At 51.2% G+C, this 18,270-nt stretch overlaps 5 protein-coding genes across 5 annotated transcripts; 2 read left to right on the top strand and 3 right to left on the bottom strand.

Annotated features, from left to right (window-relative positions):
• Nucleotides 1–3,549: 3,549 nt before the first annotated feature.
• On the bottom strand, nt 3,550–6,555 carry MRS44_017275 (uncharacterized protein; the record flags this gene model as incomplete). The annotated part of the gene is made up of 1 exon (XM_065617733.1): nt 3,550–6,555. One exon carries the CDS (start codon nt 6,553–6,555, stop codon nt 3,550–3,552), a length of 3,006 nt encoding a protein of 1,001 aa, XP_065473805.1.
• Nucleotides 6,556–8,342: 1,787 nt separating this feature from the next.
• On the top strand, nt 8,343–10,186 carry MRS44_017276 (uncharacterized protein; the record flags this gene model as incomplete). The annotated part of the gene is made up of 3 exons (XM_065617734.1): nt 8,343–8,978; nt 9,116–9,577; nt 9,692–10,186. 3 exons carry the CDS (start codon nt 8,343–8,345, stop codon nt 10,184–10,186), a joined length of 1,593 nt encoding a protein of 530 aa, XP_065473806.1.
• A 206-nt stretch (nt 10,187–10,392) lies between these two features.
• Nucleotides 10,393–13,043, bottom strand: MRS44_017277 (uncharacterized protein; the record flags this gene model as incomplete). Its single annotated transcript, XM_065617735.1, has 6 exons — nt 10,393–10,669; nt 10,721–10,851; nt 10,921–11,489; nt 11,559–11,802; nt 11,914–12,673; nt 12,733–13,043. 6 exons carry the CDS (start codon nt 13,041–13,043, stop codon nt 10,393–10,395), a joined length of 2,292 nt encoding a protein of 763 aa, XP_065473807.1.
• A 57-nt stretch (nt 13,044–13,100) lies between these two features.
• On the bottom strand, nt 13,101–14,363 carry MRS44_017278 (uncharacterized protein; the record flags this gene model as incomplete). The annotated part of the gene is made up of 4 exons (XM_065617736.1): nt 13,101–13,322; nt 13,377–13,595; nt 13,707–13,881; nt 14,335–14,363. 4 exons carry the CDS (start codon nt 14,361–14,363, stop codon nt 13,101–13,103), a joined length of 645 nt encoding a protein of 214 aa, XP_065473808.1.
• Nucleotides 14,364–15,773: 1,410 nt separating this feature from the next.
• Nucleotides 15,774–17,084, top strand: MRS44_017279 (uncharacterized protein; the record flags this gene model as incomplete). Its single annotated transcript, XM_065617737.1, has 4 exons — nt 15,774–15,825; nt 15,896–16,096; nt 16,157–16,353; nt 16,410–17,084. The coding sequence occupies 4 exons, from the start codon at nt 15,774–15,776 to the stop codon at nt 17,082–17,084; spliced, it is 1,125 nt and encodes a 374-aa protein (XP_065473809.1).
• Nucleotides 17,085–18,270: the final 1,186 nt, after the last annotated feature.

Raw genomic sequence — 18,270 nt, forward strand, 5'->3', positions numbered from 1 at the left:
TCGACCCCAACAAGACCTTCACGAGAGCGCCAGAAATTGCCCTGGCTCATTTTCAACAAGCAACGGTGGCGTCATTTTCCAAGGATAATCACGGGCCAACTCTGATGGAAGACGCGCCGCAAATGGCACATATGGAAAAGGAGAAATTTACAGTCAATTCCAGTTGTGATTACTCAAATTGGACTTTTTTCGTTGAGAAGTGGCCAAATTGCTATAATTGTGCCGGTCGCAAGTCGGGCATTTCGTGATGACGGACCTGGGGATGTGGCGGAACTGTGGGTCCCTAATCTCGAGGGCTGTTTTAGCCTGCTGTCTGAAAAGATACACTTGTCTGCTAAGGCCAATTTACACCGCCCCACAACACCATCCCTCATTCTTTTCTCCTTAGTATCTATCAAGTGTCCTAAAATGGCTGGCGATTTCACTATATATACCTACTCAGGCTTGCCCCTAACATTTACTGCCTCTCCTCAGAGTGTATCCGAGGATGAATTTGAATTCTTCGTGGTTTCGAATTGATGGTATTTCAAATGACTTCTCACGAGTTCAACTAGATGGACGCAATGATCATCAACAATAAGCGAAGCCTTACCTTGATTCCCTTGTACTGCAGTCAAGGTTAGGAGCGACAATACCCTTTGGCTTCTTAGGAGTACACACTCCTTGCTTAGTTCCTCCTGGTGATTGAGGCTGGACAACGAGCTAACCTCACTTACTCACGACACAGGTCTTGTGCGTACGCCTTAGCGCGGTTGGGGAGAGGAGTGAGGGAGTCACTTGTTTTATCTTGGGGACGCATATGCCTTGCATTCTTTCGCTCTTGCCACTCAAGGCTTCGGATCAAGCGATACGAGTTTTGGAAAATCCGTCCTTCTGCTTGGGAGAGATCTAATTCGGTTGGAATTTTGACTTGCTGGACGCATTTCTATATCCCCACCAAGTCCTGCCATCTTTGACGCCGGGACGGCTGGCTTCGCTCATTGGTCTTCTGCAACCTTGGCGGTCCGAGCACCAAGATGCAAAGCCACAAGAGTAAGTAAAACACTCCAAGTTCCCCCAAAAATGCTAGGTAGGAAAGGTTCAAATCTATTGTTGTGGCAGTCTCTTCTTAAATGAAAAGTCCTAATTTGTATTAGAGATGCTGTTCGAGACTTGTCCGTCTTCCTGTGAGTCTTCCAACACTACGAGGTGGCAGAACTCATCACCAGGCCGTCTCCATTCGAGCACTCGGCGGAAACTTCGGGTGTAACATGGGATGATCCAAAAATATGGCGATGCTTGTCTCCCAGGCCAACTTTTCTAGTTCTGTGCGTCAGTAATGCTGACATGGGTTAAGATAGATATGAAGAATCTTCGAGCTCATTGGCGATAATAATCCTAGAACGTACGGGCAATGCCATCATCCCGACCGAAGAGATCTTGCACCTTTTTAGGGTAAGTACCTCCCAAACCATGCTTCCCTTTCCGTACATATGACAAACGGAGCGGCTCGCCCAACAAGGTGTGAACGATATCGTAGCTCAGTCCCTCATGACCTTGCCAGCTCACTGCATTTAGATTTTCGGACTCTCCATTGAGATATGCAGCAACACCAATCTGCCCTATCACTTCAAGCGGGAAGTGCTGATAGACCATTTTGCGTATATGATCCAGAATATCAGAAGATTATCCAGCTCGCTAGTTTGCAGGCGAACCTCAAGTTCTCTGGCTTTGTAATACTCTCGGCTGATCGAATTCACATCTTTCCAGTTGCGGAAGACACGTTGTAGCCCGTTAAGCGTACAGGTGGTTGATATAACAAGCTCGTCATCCAGATGGAAGTCTGACGATGAAAAAGATCACGAGGCGGCCAAGCAGGGCCAGTGTTGCGCGTACTGCTTTCAAAGTTCAGGCCTTGGAGGAATTTGCCCTCTCGGTTGGTGTACTTATCCTTGAACAACCGAGAACGCTTCACATCATGATGACAATTAACACTCGCTTTCAAAGAGCGAAGGAGAATCATAGCTAACTTATAATCATGTTTCTTTAATGATCTTCCCAGCTGGAATCGCGACGAGTTCCTCACAGCTGGACAAAATCGATAGCAGAAAGCCGTTGATTAAATTCCCATTGCATGAAGTCTTTAACGTGGGCGGTTAGCAATATCCAAAATGGGCGGTGAGATCCACAGGCGATGCTGTCGACGGATTTATAGCCATGAAGAGTTCCCAAGAGATGCGGTTTTCTTCTCGAACACCAAGGCGCTTGTCTCGATAAGACACCCAAAGCGTATCGAATCCGAGACTTCATAGCTTCGAACGCCTTCCAAAGCCGCTGGAGTTGCGGCGAAGACTTGTGTGAAGTGCTAGACCTACCTATCAGTAAGAGGACCGGTCAACGCCGCCTCGCGGGTCAGTGGTGGCGCAAATGGCGCTCAAGAAGACGGCCTAGACTTGATGAAGACGATGCAAGAGCCCGGCTTCAATATGCTAGGTAGTGGCTTCCAGGATTGACAATTTTAAGCTAGTAAATCGTGCCTAAAGATGAGTATTCTACCTATCGACTTTCGGCAGGCCCTCGTCACAGACGAGTGTTCGATCCAGAATGCCTCCAACAATCCAGAAGGTTGGGTCTTTCGCCGGCCGTACGAAAAGTTCCGTAGGGATCTTATCAATAATATAGCCCACGGGAAAGCCCGTCAGAGCCGCATGGTCTAGCCAGGCATCGTTGGAAGAAGGAAGCTCCCCTTGATCTTCATGACGCGGGATGAGCGCGCCCCAAGGAAGTGATATAGTAGCTGGAGCTATATCAAGGCATTGACCGAAGGCATGCTTCCTTATATTGACGATTTGGAGCTTTTCCAACAGGATAATAGTGTGTATACGGCACAAGAGACGATAAATTGGTTATTACTACACGGGATTCAGCGTATCAACTGGCCTCCACACTCGCCTGATTTAAATCCGACTGAGAACCTTTGGGACGCCCTTAAGGCTAAGCTGCGGAAACTGCATCCTGACTTTCACCGATTAGGAATAAGTAGAGCCCATGTGGCTTTATTGCAAAAATGGATTGAGGAAGCATGGGCCTCGTTACCTCTCGGGCTTGTTGGGAGGCTTACGGAATCAATGTAGCGCCAGCTGCAAGTCGTTAGCCCGGCACATTGATAGTATACGAAATATTAATCTACGCGACGAGGGCTTTATTTCGGTATAGCTTATTAATTTATATGATCTTAATTAATGGCGTTATTATAAAGTGTTTATGGAGGGTAAAAATGCTGGGGGTAAGATGTGGGTGGGGTGTTTCCAAACTTGTGGCCATTAGCTGTAAGCCTGGGGACTAATATTGGACACCAAGGTCAGCTGCCAAGACAGCAGCAACTCAAAAACCCCGTGATGGCTTTGGCCAAGCCGGCTTCGTTTTGCGACGAGACTCGAGAAGAACTTTTGCCAGTCAGGACCCAGAGTGGACTATTAAGCCACACAAGGTCCAGAGATCCAAGGTTGGAAATATGATTCAATCTTGCAAATACTAGGACAAAAGCGACATGAAAAAGCAGTTGATACCCTAACGGTTCTCGACATCCTCCCACTGGTAAATGATATGCCTCTCCCCCAGCGCCCCTTTGAGCACAAGCAGCAAGTTGTCAATGGTCGCCAAGAACTTGAGATACAACATCACCGCAACGCAGTACCGCCGGTAGCTCTCATCCTTCATCAGGCTCGCTGTCAACATGGATACCGGGTCCTGGATGTTGTAGAAGTCAACAGCCCTGCGAACGAGCGGTGCTGGCAATCTCTCAGGCAACGGAGATCCTGTTCTCAGCGCCTGCTCAATGATGCCGAGGACGGCCATGACATCGCTAATGCTTCGGTCATCCAAGATACCCATAGCGCGAACGAGGCGTTGCTGTAGCTCCACGGGGAGGAAAGCCGCCTGGTTCAGAAGGCCTCCTAGCGCTTGGTTCATGTACTCGCATTGCTCTTGGGTCTGTTTGAGAGTCTTTGAATCGAATGGGCCGAAACTGATCTCGAGTTTGAGGAGGGCGATCGCCGGGTTCAGTGACAACAGGATTTCTGCTATCTCGAGAGATAGCGGTCTTGAAACAGTACCGAGGGCACTGTTCGGCTCTGGCCGACCCCAGTGAGAGATAAGGAGGGCGTAGTGGTCGGACAGCGTGCGTACCGAGTTTGCAAGCGTTTTACAGACGTGATTCGTCGCAGACGGGGGATGCGGGATCATCTGTACGATCGATGCGGCGGCAAATCCTATGAGGACCGAGACCAATCGTTTCCAGAATGCTCCGTAGCCTTTCCCTGGTAGTCCATACTGATCAATATTGTACTGATCCCAGCTGAAGCCAACAACGAGAGCAAACGTCGCTCCGCTCATTATGGTCGCCTGCAAAAATGCGGGAGGGAGCCATAGTCGCCACCAGATTATGGGCATGATCATGAAAGCCGTAATAGCGCCCATGCCATATGGGTTTCCTGGGCCGTTGCCAGAACCGATGTACCATGCCACCATGGCCATCACGCCGCCGATGACCGTGCCCAGCCCCCGCGAAACGAGGGAGAAGCTGAAGTCGGCCATGTACACCAGCAGGCATGTCTGGGCGCTTATGACGGCCCAGATACCCTTCTCGCGGTAGAAGAAGCCTGCGGTTTGCGAGAGTGAGGCGGGGATAGAGACTGCGATGGTTGCGATGACCATGCGGAGGGCGAACATGCCGGAAGAGTTGGTGAACCACTTCACCGTTGCGATGAGGCCGCGACTGAACTTGTTTCTGCGTGCAGATGATCCGTGATAGCCCCGGCTGACTTTCAGCCGTCGGTGAAGTTCTCGGGCTTGCGCTTCAAAGGTAGCGGGGTCCATGGTGATGTCGGGGTCTTCCTCGTTAGATGCGCCAGAAACGCCGATGCTCACTCTGCCGTTGACGATCCAGGATATAGCATATTGTAGCCGCGAAGGAACCCAGATTCGTTGAGTCGTGCGAGTCTGCGCGAGGTGGAGGGTGTGCTCAAGTAGCTTCTGTACTGCTCGAACCATACCCAGAATTCGCTCCTCGATAACCATAGAGACGATCATGCTCGGCAGAAATGGGCGATAGACACCTTCTTTCATTTTTAAGAGCTCATTTTCGTCAAATAGCTCTACATGGCTGTCTAAGACGCCGTTTATGGTGTTCGTCACGCAAAGTTCCTTAGCGGCACGTAAATCTGCCAGAGTGTCCTGTAGGTTGCGGGCCAACTCGTCGAATCGAGCTGGCGGGGGTTTTCTGATCCATCGGCAAGTATTGACAGCGTGAATATACTCAGCCACCAGCTTGATAGATTGGGAGCTAAGTCGCAATACGTCGGCGGTGGTTTCTCGCATCGTCTTCCTTGTTCGGATGCTCATCTCTCCGTTCTCGGGATTCTGAAGAAGGTTCAAGAACGTCGCCATCTCGAGGCGATGGCGACGACCAATCTGATATTGTTCCTTCTCCGAAGCTGCTCCAACCACGCCGTCAGGCGGAGACTTTAAGAGCTCCTCCTGCTTCTGTGCGACAATGCTTCGGGCAATGTGGAAGTCGAGAAGATACAGGCCACCGTACATGACCTCTCGAGCTCGTTCTTGCAGGCCATGGAGGTCATCTGCATTCCACCGGCCGCGCGAGAAGTCGAGGGGGAGGAAGGCGATGGATGGCTGTACGTCTTTATAGAGGGCAATCATGGCGACTCTGGTGCCCTTGAGTGCAGCCAATGGGACGTTCTGGTCATCAAAACGCTCTCGTGTAAAGCGCAAAGGCGTATCCGTCATGCGAATAAGCTTCTCTAGCTGGTCAAGAACCACATACGACGTAGACAGCGGGAAGAACAGAAGACAGCATGCTGCTCCAATGGCGGCACCGACAGCGCACGGCTTGACCAGGACTGAAGCCAGACTGCCTAGGAAGCCTGGCAGCGTGGGACCGACAAGAATGAAGATGTCCGTGACAATCATGCCGAAGATGTGCAGAAGGATAAGCTTAGGGTTGGCGCATCGCAGACGGGACAAGGCGTAGATGAAGACACAGCCCATGACGTAGAAGACGACAGTGACGCTCGCATCCAGCATGAAGCCCTCGTGGATCAAAGCGTTCGCCTCCCAAGCAGGAGTCTGCCCAGTTTGGTTGGCCATTGCAACTGCTTGCTGCTTCAAGGCTGCCAGCTGGGCCTGGGTGGTCGAGGCCGGCCTCGCGGCATACGCCGCCTTCATCGTGAGCAGACCCCAGGCCCACGCCAGACACATGCCCAGCAGGAGCGAGAGGGCCGCCAGCAGGTAGACGAACAAGATGCCGGCCGGCGGAGCGATGAATAGCAGGATGGCGCCGAGGAACGCCGCTAGGCCGACGTGGTCGAGAGTCGGCTGGATGAAGATGATAATGGTGGCGACCCAGGCTGCGGCCCAGCAGCGGAAGAAGATTTTGAGGTCACGGACGTTGAAGTGGTCCAGCCACTTGGGGAGTTTCTTCCCTGGATGCTGCACATGTTTCGACGATGCATCTTGACGGTCAATCGACTCGTCGGGGTTACTGTTCAGGCTGGACATTATTCTTACCGCCAGAGTTAGCGTCGAGGAAAAACAAGGTGTGGGTCAGTCAGCATCATCACGATTGGGAGGGCTTAACGTCTACTATAAGGGGTTTCAGGAAACGGCACTGTTATAGCCCTATTGTCAGTCTACATACTATTTGCACGGAAGATGGTGTAGGATAAGGTATCGTCATTATCGAGAGCTCTGATTGGGCCGACCCCACTGCTATGACTGTTGCGAAGTCTTGTGCCAGCTGAAGGGATAAACCAAGAAGAGCACGATTAATTTAATAATCATGAATGCCCCGCACACCACTGCATGCCAGAACCAATGACCGACTTCTCCGAGCAGTCCGGCCGGGCTTAACGGGATGGCACGGAGGCAAAGCCGACCCTCCTACTTAGCGCGACCGGGAAGCCGGAGCTAGACAGGCAGCTGCTTTCTAGACTAAGAAGCGATGCAGCCGTCCTCACCCAGTAGCACTGCTCGCGCGGCCTCCTTAGCCAGTTTCTTTGCATCCAGCCTAACTGGCGGTGGTGTATGGAAGGGGATGAGCCATGCGAGAGCCGCCAAGAGCCGCACGTAGCCGCCAGCCGCCAGCTGCCAGGCCAGCCCGTGGCATGAGCCTGATCTATTGCGTGTTCGCCTGACATTTTATAATTCAGAAATCACTAACTAATTTGGAATCTAAAAACGAAATTAAAGTTGACGCGCCGTAGCGCGAGAAATCGGGAAGTGTTCAACTCGCGATGCGGTGATGATGACAACAAAATCGGGTGGGGCGGGTGGCGGGCTATGGGACCCCTACATTACTAAGAAGGAAAAGAAGATTAGTGATAGTGCCGTATGGGATTTCAAACGAGAGTAAATGCGGCATGAACTAAAGTCAAGAAAAAAAAGATTAGTGATAGTGCCGTGATGGGATTCCAAATGATAGTGAATGCGGCATTGAACTAAAGTTCTTCTAGTGCTACAGGCCACTTAGTTTCAAGCCGAACGATTACAGGGAGCGAGCCCCTATTTCAAACGCCGCCTTCGCAGTAGCTCAAAAGAACTGAGAGCCCCTGGATGGTATTTCAGTCCTATCCCTGATACGTGTTTTCCGCCCCACGCGCAACGTCCTGAAATCCCCGATCCGTCAGGCCTTTGGCACCCCCTGAACCTTCGTTGAACGCCGAGTCTGCAAATATCTCCTTTTCTTGCGAATGGATCCTACAGGGCAACCGAGCCGGGGCCTGAACAAGTTGGCCGTAAGTCTGAGGAAACCTAGCCTCCCGGCCTCAAGCTCCCATCCCACCTTGATCTAACACCCTGTAAACACTTGGAATTCTGACGTAGATACCGAACAGTGTCTTGGCTGCAAGGTTCGAAAGGTAATGAGATAGCACTGCTGGCCTGCCTGCTTCCACCTTGGACAACGGCGACTGTCATCGCTCTTCCGCTCATATGGTTTGACTTGGATTTGATAGTCTGCTTACACGAACACCAGACTCGGTGTAACCGTGCTACACCAACCTGCGACAGATGCATCTCTCGGCGTCAAACCTGCATCTATCCTGGCCGGAGGAATAAAAAAAGGGCGAGAGTCACTACTGTACATCCACAACAGGCGTACGTGTTGTATTCCTTGTATCTTTTTCAACTCGCAGGCCCGCCCCCAGATGGTTTACGCTGTCGTTAAGAGATCATTCCTGATTTAACGCCTAACGTGCCTTGGCAGAGCAAGTGGTCTTGCTCTATCGACCCTTTTTGAGAGGGTCCAACAGGTCGAGACACAATGTTCGCGGCTCCTAGCTGCATCAATGCAGGCCGGGAGCGAGAGGGAGTCCATCGCCCTCGTCGGCGATGTCTTCCGGTGCCAGTCTAGTGCTGGTCCGGTACCGTCTGCGCAATCTCCTTCCGCACAGTCCACGATATCGTTGACAGCATCGAGAACTGAGACCGACACCGTTGCAGAAGCGCCAAATGCCGCTTGTTCAGCCAGTGATCTATCTCCATCTATGAACGCAAGCGCGCTTCTCAAACAAGCCCTTGACAAAGTTCTGGATCTCAGGCGACAAAATGTCAACAAGCAGACTGCAAACTTTGACATCCATATTCGGCCAGAGCTTGCCAAAGCCTGTCTTAAAAGTAAGGGCTTTACCTCAGCGCACCAGCTTGGTTCAATTCTCGCCTTGGTTTTGAAGCCTGTTCGCCCTCTATTGACAGCCTATGCAGACTTTTTTTACAAGCATTACCAGATTGACAGCTTTCCTGGCTTTATCAATACAAAGCTTATGTACCTGATTCCAGACATTATCGATATACCAGAGATCAGTCTTGACCCAGCCGCACTTGTTCTCTATTACAGCATACTCTACCAGGGATCCTTGCGGACTTCCACTGAGATGACTCCCAAGATGAGAACTTTAGTCAAAGAACATACCTATCCTGTCACCGTGCGATACCAGCCTGGCAGCGACGAGCCACGGGGACCAAGACGGATCTGATAGCTGCCATCCTCCTCGTATGTCCCAAGGATTTGTGAAATTATTCTCCCAATTAGAAACAGCCGTGACTGATCATTTATTTTCAGATGCAAGCCGCATCCCAACAGGGTGACTTCGAGTTCAGCTGGCACATGTACAAGCTTGTCTATCAGTACGTGCAAAACCTTAACATGCACAATATTGACCGGGGCATTTCCAGTACGTTGATGGATCCAGAGCTTCTTTCGGATGAGGCCGATCACCACAGGAGGGGCCTCTGGGCATTGGTCCTAGTGGATCTCTTCTTCCGCCTGCTTTACGACAAGCCTGCCATCCTGACCGCCAACTTGACCGAGTGGCGCGTCAACCTTCCCCGGCTAAACACAGACCCTGAACTCACCGAGCACGCGGTCCCCACGATGGCGTTCCTCGTAAAGTCACGGCTGACTTTTCTTCTTCTTCGTTTCTTCGACATAATCAGTCATGGCGCGGAAGACAACAACAGCGTAATCAACCGCGTCGAGGGACTCTGTGCAGATATAGAAGACTTATTTGAAGAATGGTCCGTGGTACGTTTGGCACGCTCTCCTGTTCTTGGCCTCTTCCCAACGCTCTCGCTCAGGAAGGATATGCTTGTTATGGGCGAGGAATCCGATATGACTAACCGGCCGTACCGCAAATAGAGAGATTCAATGAAAGCACACGAGGATAACGTCGCGTACTGGTGGATGCTATACGACCTGACGCTCACAGGATACTGCTCCATCATGTTCATGAGGCGCAAAATGGCAGTGCTTCAGTCTGACCTATCTGGCACATTCAATACGGATGAGGACGTTCCCATGACCACTCTATCGATCAACACCGCACGCCGCATCATGGACCTCGCTCTACTAAGCCTGGGAAAGTATCCGCATCCGGCAACCGCGTCTACTGTGTTCGGCGCATTCCGCTGTTACGTCGCATATGGCTCCTTGGCAAGACATCTTTTTTGTGGCGACCCCCGAGAGCTTGGCTCGGCCGCAGCGACCGATATGGCGTTGCTAGAGCAGGTTGCACAGAGCATGAGTGCTATAGCAGAAATGGACAAAGATTTTGTGCCCCTGGTACGCACATTCCACGAACTAAACACAGGCATTCATGCCAAATGGAAAGCAACGACGGGAGTCCCCTTCTAGCTCTCGGCTTGGCAGTGGAGGCGTGGCAGTCGAACAAGGGGTGGTGATTGGTGTCTTACCTAGTGTGGTTGCAAGTGGAAGGTCATTGCGGAGGCCCCAGAACAGAACGGCTATATGTGGACTCTGCGGGAGTTTGCCGATCTTCAGCATAGCCACCACAACCACGACCGCAGCATGAGTCTCTCGGCCCACGTGCAATATGCCGCCTACACAATATTGTAAACCCTCTTAGCAATCAAATAGCATTCCACTCCAAAAAGTAGTAGGCCAGCAGTGATCCAGGCGAACCAGGTAAGATCACCTGCGTACTCCTGGCCCGGCACCCAGACGTTCATGCCCCATAGACCGGTGATAACGTTCATTGGGAGGACGATAGTCCCAAGAACTGTAAGCTTGCTTAGGACGTCTGCCGTCTGTTCCTGGCGCTCATTCATGCGGATGTTGATCTGTGCGAGATAGTTGCCGTGCGACCGTGCGAGAATCCTGGGCTTGTTAGCATAACCTTGTTCTCAAACTGCAGGAGCACGCGTGCACAGTACTTGCTTTTCGTAATGGCCGAGGTTGGCAGTCATGGTGACAATGTGATCCTGAATGTCGCCGAGGTACAGACCAATCTCGGACCGCGGCGAGAACTCCCATCGCTCGTTGCAACGCTTTGCAACCCCCTTGATGACGTTCGATTTATTTCTTAGCAATCGATATAGGCTCATCACCTTTTTCCTGCAATCACCCACTCGTTTAAGCATATTTCCATTGGGATCGGAGGTGGTAACTGCGTCGTCGGGTTTCGAACTGTCCTTTAGTCGCTTGTCCGCAGACGAGTGCAGCATCAGAATGGCGTCGTCAATCTCATCCACTTCATCCTCAATGTTCTGTATTAGGGGCTGGATGACATCGGTTATTTCATCAATGATGGCATACGAGATCCAGTCAGACGACAACATCGAGTAATCCCACTGTTGACGAATTCGACGACGAACGTTGGCAGGGTGTGGTGTCTTGGAGAAGTGGAAACTGAGGACACCTTCTCTGAATACGACGACATATATATCGACAGGTTTCCAGAAGTTTTCGCTGTTATGGTCCTGACAAAAGGACCGGAAGTTGACGAAATAGTAATGCGAGAAGAGTTCCACCTTCTCACGGGCCTCCTGCAGCATAATGTCCTCTGCGGTGAGTGGATGGATGCCAAAGGCGTTGGAGAGGACCTTTATTTCAGGTTCTGTAGGACAGAGAACGTCAAGCCACCAGACTGGTCGCTCGCCGTACCAGATAATCTTCTCCTTGCATCCCTCGGCGGGGCCTTGGGAGACGTGCAACATACTACCATCTGCGGATTTGCAACTAGAAGTAGTAGTGTACCCTGACTCACTCCTTAAAGCCATATATGCTAGGGGATCCTTTGAGGGTGAGGTTGTTCCTTCGTGTCTGGTATCGATAGTGTTGCGAGCGCTTGGCATTGACGGCATATGAATCTTTGACTCTCCCTCCGTGCCTATATTCTGGTTGCGGACCTTGGTGGTTTGGGAGATGGGGTCCAGGTCCTCTTCATCAGTCTCTTCACCTGAGAGAATTCTGGGGTCTGGAATGAACAGTTCCCGAAAGTCACCACCTGGCTGAACAAGGTCGGAAATAGTCTGGCTATGGATCGTGCTCTGAAACTCCTCGTTGAAATAGGTGAAACGATATGGCGACTCCTCGTCGGTCTGAAACCACCCTTAACGTACGGGACGGAAACGTCCGTCGATGAGCTGTGGCTCGGTGATCCTCTCGACGCGACGCTCTTCAGTTCGATCCTCCTTTTCCACATGGCTCCATTCTTCCAGGATAGACAAGTTGGGCCACTGACCGCGACGCCTGCGCGTTCGATACTGACGAGGCTCCTGAGTTCGCGGTTGGACCTCATTTTCGCCGATCTCGGACATGCCAGGGGCAGGAAAGCAAACATCCTGCTCAGCCTCGGTTGCCATCCTCCAGCCAAACTCTAGTCGGTTGTCCCTGAAATCACTTCTCACGTCGGACAGGCCGCCGATTTCGCGGAGAAAGCGATGTGGGGAGTCGTCGCGAACTCTTAGCAACTCATTTAATATCATGGCATCTCCAAGACTTAGTTCAATGCGATCGGCGATGCCAAGAGCGGGAGAACCGGGCATGGAAGGAGGGTGCTTGACATTATAGCGATCCCTGGCGCCGGGTGAAATTCCCAAGCGTGTCGTGGAAGACTTATGGGAGGGCCGACGGCTGCTAGGTCGACTTGACCTCGTGTCACTTGCATCATAACGCGAGAGGCCAGTCTGTGACCCCCGTAGTCTCGTCTCGCCGAGCAAAAGAGCTGATTTATCCCATTGCCTAGGTTCCACACGCTCGTCCTCGGTGGAAACGGCTGGAATCGATTGTGGGCGATTGCCACTTGGGCCTGTGAAGGGTGAGACTGGGCCGGGGGCTGGAACTGTCGAGGCTCGTCTCGGACGCAGTGGCTGGTGGTCTCTGACAATGTGGTTAGGCCGATCTTGTGGGCAGCACGCTCATGCAGCCGCGAAGCTTACCGTTGATCTAGCAATGCTTCGCTGTCGTTTCTTGTGTCACTCAAATTGGTGTCGGGAACATTGAAGAATCCTTGTCCAGAAGCCTGCTCCATCTCACCTTGTTTGTCGTCATCTAAGGCTGCGAAACTTTTTCTGCGTGCTCGTGTTTTCTTGCCACCGCGATGGCCCTTCCTCTTCCTCGGCTTGGGGCGATCGTTGGAGGCCGCGTTGATGGCGGAAGCTCTTGGCTGCTGGTTCGGATTGGAAGTCGGGGAAACTGGTAATTCGGGCTTATTCGGATTCGCCAGGTTGGCGGAGCGATTGCTCGACATCCAGATGGGATTCTGATATAATGAATGTGAGGATGGAGAAAACAGAAAGTAGAAAGGCTAGCCGCGAGATGGGACAAATTCTTTGGTCCTGCTGAAGCTCCGGGCCATGGATTCTGACTCTCCTGTCTCATTCTGGAGCACTTGTTCTAGAGCCGGCAAGTCGCAGTCCTCCTCTCCGCGGATATGTTTACTTAGAAGCGAGTAAATTTCCTTGAGCTTCGGGGCGTAGTTTGAATCACTAGGCTTGACGGCCTGGAATACTTTGAGAAGCTCTTTCACCTGTTCTAGCTAAGTAACTCGCTCTAACGTCCAGGAATTGTATCAATTACTCACATGGTGGTGTTCCTGCTTGTCAATGTCTGCTATCTTGTTTCCCTTTGAGCCTATTAGCCTCTCGAATGCAGGGTAGACGATGAGCTCCTCTGGCAGGAGAATCAAGCCAGCGACTTGGGAGGGACGACTTGTCCCGATATATATAAACGTATACGTTTGGTAGAATGACGCAGCACTGACGAGGCGATAACCTAGCGCGAGTGGAGGTGAGATTTGAACCTGGAATCCCAAGTAGTATCATATGCGATCCTATTCGCGGCTGGTAGAATGCGGGGGAAGCTCCCTTTGGTCATAAATGTATCATCTGGTGATTTATTGGTAGACACGTACACACGCTTCGAACAGCAAATCCCACCGAGATACATCCTGAGTCAAATCATGTTCTCTAGGTAGATAGCCTAGTTTTCGCCACTCCCGTCGTAGTAAGCCCAGCGTTTTGCTAGCTCTTCCACACCCACTCATTTCATACTCGCCGTTGTCCTTGCTTGTATTTTTTTGCCTTATACTTGATAAGAATTAAGGCTCTGAGCCGTGCTCTCGCAGAGATTTTTCTGTCTGAGAATGCTCGCATCGTTCATTTCATCCATCAATCAGTGGAAAACCTTGTTGTCGAGCGCGGGTTGTTGGCTCTGAGCAACAAAACGGGAGGTGCCCGCAGGAACTGCCCCAGCCACCCACTACTGTCTGTCCCGAGCTTGCTCCCATTAGGAATTTTAGGATGGTGGAGCATTCTTCGACAAACCATGCCGTCGAGAGGGCATAACTTAAATTTCAGTTGATCCGCTATGGAACTACATCATGGGCGCCTCGTTTGATGTTGGGGGAGGATATGTTCCTGGCTCGGCTCTATTGTACCCCGAGCCCTAATATATAATGTAACTAGAAAGAAGGCATCGCGATCCGTCCTGTTGATCCGCAAAACGACAGGCCACAGTCTTTCAGGGTCTCTGCACCTTACCCGTCTTGTGGAATTGATTGAGTACTCATTGTCGACTTCAAAAAAATTTGTATGGTGCTTTGGGCAGAATTGATTTAAAGTTTGACTTTTGGTACCCCATCTCGGACTCTCGGGATCACCGGGATCATGTGGGACAAGGTACGGCTTGGAGGTCATGACTACGTAGTATGTATCAACACAGGTACAGTACAATTAAAGAATGGTGACGATAAGCCACATTACGATGATGTACCCATTACGCTAGCTTGGGGTTGCATGGTGGGATCTAGGGACGTGCAAATCCCGCCACGCCGCCGTTTGGAAGCCACTCAAAACTCAGAAACCCACTGGCGCAGGCGAGGTTCGGTAGATCGAATGGATCCCTGGGTAATTAGCAGGGCTGCCGGGGAACGCCTTGAGGCATTTATCTCACCCTTGGAATCCCAGTGGCACCCTTCATGCCAACCACCCTGCTGACAATGGGAGCCATTAGGTTCGGGTCCCGCGAACAAAAAAAAAAAAAAACGTCAGCCCTGTATCCGTACTAGTACATAACTCACAATACCATGAGTAGCCAAATTGGTTTCAAGAGGTCTCAGGGTGCCTCACTGTTAAGGTCTTAGTATGACTACTTTATTTTCAACCGGAAGATAGGCTAGAATAAGGTACTTCCCTTATCGAGCCCTCTGATTGGCCCGACACCCTCGGCATGACTGCGTTGGAGGTCTACGTGCACTCAGGAGATAGCAAGATGAGCAAGACACTGCTGCGGCCCGACCATAAATAGATCGGTCTTCAACGCCTTCAGCGCATGGCTCTGCAGAGATTCTTTCATCTAAAACTTTTATAAATAAAAACATTCCCAACTATTTCTGTCATTACCTAGGGTTCTTTTTAATAGAGGCATCGTCACTCGGAGTGTCTATTATTGATTGCATTGCATTTGAAAGGGTTGCCTCCCGTCGGTCTCTAGAAGTTAGTGTCGTTGTACCAGCTGTACTGGTCAATTGTGAGGCTCGTGCTTAGTCATCGTTTGGGGCACCTAAAGCCATGGGATCGCGTGTCCGAGACATTTTAAGTTCGTGGCACTCGCGAACCTAATAGCTCCACAACTGTATCTCAGGATAATGCCTAGGACACGGCCCTTCTTCCCCGTTTGGTGCCCTTTGCTCTAGAACCTAATACGCCCAGCTATAATTTTCCTGAGACAGCTCCAATTCCTTGTCTCCAGCATGGCGCACAAGACTCCAGCTTTATGCGCACCTAAGGTCCGCCCGGTTTCGTCAGTCATACCTGGGACTCGGATACTGCCTCTTCCTCTTCGCTCGACGGCCGTCATTGCCCACCGGCTTTCTATTCCTGCAGCTCCAATATCGCATCCTCCCGTGAACGGAAGTCGAGGAGCTTGAACTAAATCCCCACCTCCACCCCTTATTTGGCTACTGCCTCTAGTACAAAATATGAAATACGGCCAGCGGCTAGAGCATGAGTCCGTGCCGGAATGGAGTCTCCGTGTGTTACGTGTCCAAACTCGGCTCGGCTACCTACATGTCAGGCTGACCAACAAATTAATGCCCCGCAGACAACCTCGACTACTCCTCGCTCAAGCATGAGATAAAGGTCTACACGACTCGCGACCAGGCCACAGCCATGGCCATCCCGGGCCACCAGGACACGACATTGCACAAGTTCGAGGATAGCTTGTACATGGAGCTCTGTCGCCAGCACGACCGTCTCGATCTCTTCGTCGCCAGCAAGGCTGCCGAGATCTCGCGCCAGTTAGGTACGTTCAGCCACGGCTTGTACATGACACGAAATCAAATGTGCTGACATCAGTCGCTAGATCACATCTCCAAGAGCATTCACCGCTGGATCAGCAATTCTCGGGACCAATTGAGCGCATATACATCGTTCAAGTGTCAAAGGAGGCTTGTCAAGTACGAGCGTCAGCTAGTACGCCGTGGTGGAGATATTCAGTCTCTGTCGTGGTTCGCCAACGCTCAGGGTATTGGTTTCCGTAAAATAATCAAAAAATACAAGGTGCGTAATATTGGCTGAAACCTTTCCAGTCCTTCTCGTGCCTAACTTGGTTGAAGAAATGGACTGGTTCAACAACGCTCGGCTCCCGTTTTAATGAAAATGTTCTCACAGATCCCAAGAGCTTCACCAGGCGCGACTTCACTGCTCTCCATACTAAATGCAACAAGATTTCCTTCACACTCCACGCTTCTGCCGCCGCTGTGAGCAAGCCCGGCTCACCAGGATCAATTCAGCTGCCTTTCTCCGACGAAGGCACTAGGTTTCTGGGACTAGACTATATGCAGGGTGCCCTAAGACTTCCCATCGAGAAGGTAAGGGAGTGGCTCAAACTCAATAAAGCCGCCGAGCGACGACCTCTCCTCCCTACAAATGGCTTACCCATTGGCAACTACTCCGCCGCTGTCAGTGACGACTTCGACGGAGAACGCTGCGTCAGCCCAGAAGGTTGTCTGTCATCTGGTTATGCCGCCGTCTTAAACCTCCACCATCAGGTCAACCGTTACCTTGAAATCGTTCTCTTCTGTGGCACCATTGGCTGCTTCATTGCATCCTTTATCCTCCTCGCTATCGCCGGCATCCTGATCATCACCGGAAAGCATAAGCCTAGTGTCGAGGTTAACGTAGGCGTTACTATCGGCATCGTTGCCAGTCTAATCTCCGTGTCTACTGCCCTCGGTATTACCCTGTACCGGCGAGATTCCCCACCACTCTTCGATAGGTTGATAGTTTGAAGTACCTTCGCCGCCTCGTGCCTCCTAAAGGCATGTTATTGATGTTCCTCGCCAACGATATTCCATCACAATTTTTTAAATTTAGAAAAACACGTTTCCTTTATTGTGCTAGGATAATGACTTTACAAATTTTCCTTATGCTATCGTTGGGGGTTTGACACTGAGCCCAGACTAGTCTTTCCTACCAAGAAGATGCCAAAGGAAGGGAGCCGACGTACGGATCCAGGATTCCCTCAGGTCCCCATATCGCTTTATGCAGCCGTGCCACGAAAAAGCCCAGCGTCTGTAGATCCGTCGAAGGTATAATAGTTAGTATTTACCATGGCAGCTGGTGAACCCGTAACACAAGTTGGCGACCCCTCTTTTAACATCGTCAACATGACATACCACGCGACAATTAGCAATACATCCCATTGCGGATTGCTGCAATGAGTCCTTCGACCGCAAGACTCGCAGAGGGCGAAAGCCTATTTATAAACAGTCTTGAGAAGATCCCGACCTGACAGCCACAGATTCGCGCGTTGACCTCGCGTTTCGGGAATTAGGTCAGCGTGTCGAAAGCACGGATTTTGGGGCATCAAGGCTCGCCTCAGTTCAGCTAGCACGATTAAAGACCTTTTTAAAGGGCTGTATAAAACCCGACCGCCAAAGCGGCCTTCCGGGAAGAGGGCTGGCATCATTACGATTTGTCGCAGGTACTGATGGGCCATGAGGAATCGAGGATCAAATGAGCGCTTGATTTTCTATCTAAAGGAGTGACGAGACTTGGTCTCTTATACTTGTGTTCAGTCTGCCGATCTCATAGGCAGCAGGCTGTTGCCCGATGCTAGTTGTGGTGTAGCGTTCACGCTGACCGTGAAGCTATTCACGATGGTTGTGATCCTTGCCCTCGACACGATTGACATGTTTGTCAGTACTCTGGACCTGCCGACCGACGAGGTCGCGAGGCGTCAGGCAATTCTAGATGCATAGGAATTTTGGTATAATTAGCAGGGAAGCCTGGAATGCCCTTAGGTATTTAATCTCACCCTTGGATTCCTCCCGGCACCGCTCATTCGGGACCCATTCCAACAAATGGACCAAATATCTGTTGAGATCGATGTCCTCGGATGGTTGGGGAGCAAAAGTGCGGGGTAAGTTACACTCTGTGCTGTCCCAAAAGTCTGAATCCTCGGCCTCAGCCCAC

The sequence above is a fragment of the Fusarium solani genome, assembly GCF_023522795.1.
Source record: "Fusarium solani strain SB1 chromosome Unknown bctg00000013, whole genome shotgun sequence".
Classification (NCBI taxonomy): Eukaryota; Fungi; Ascomycota; class Sordariomycetes; order Hypocreales; family Nectriaceae; genus Fusarium; species Fusarium solani.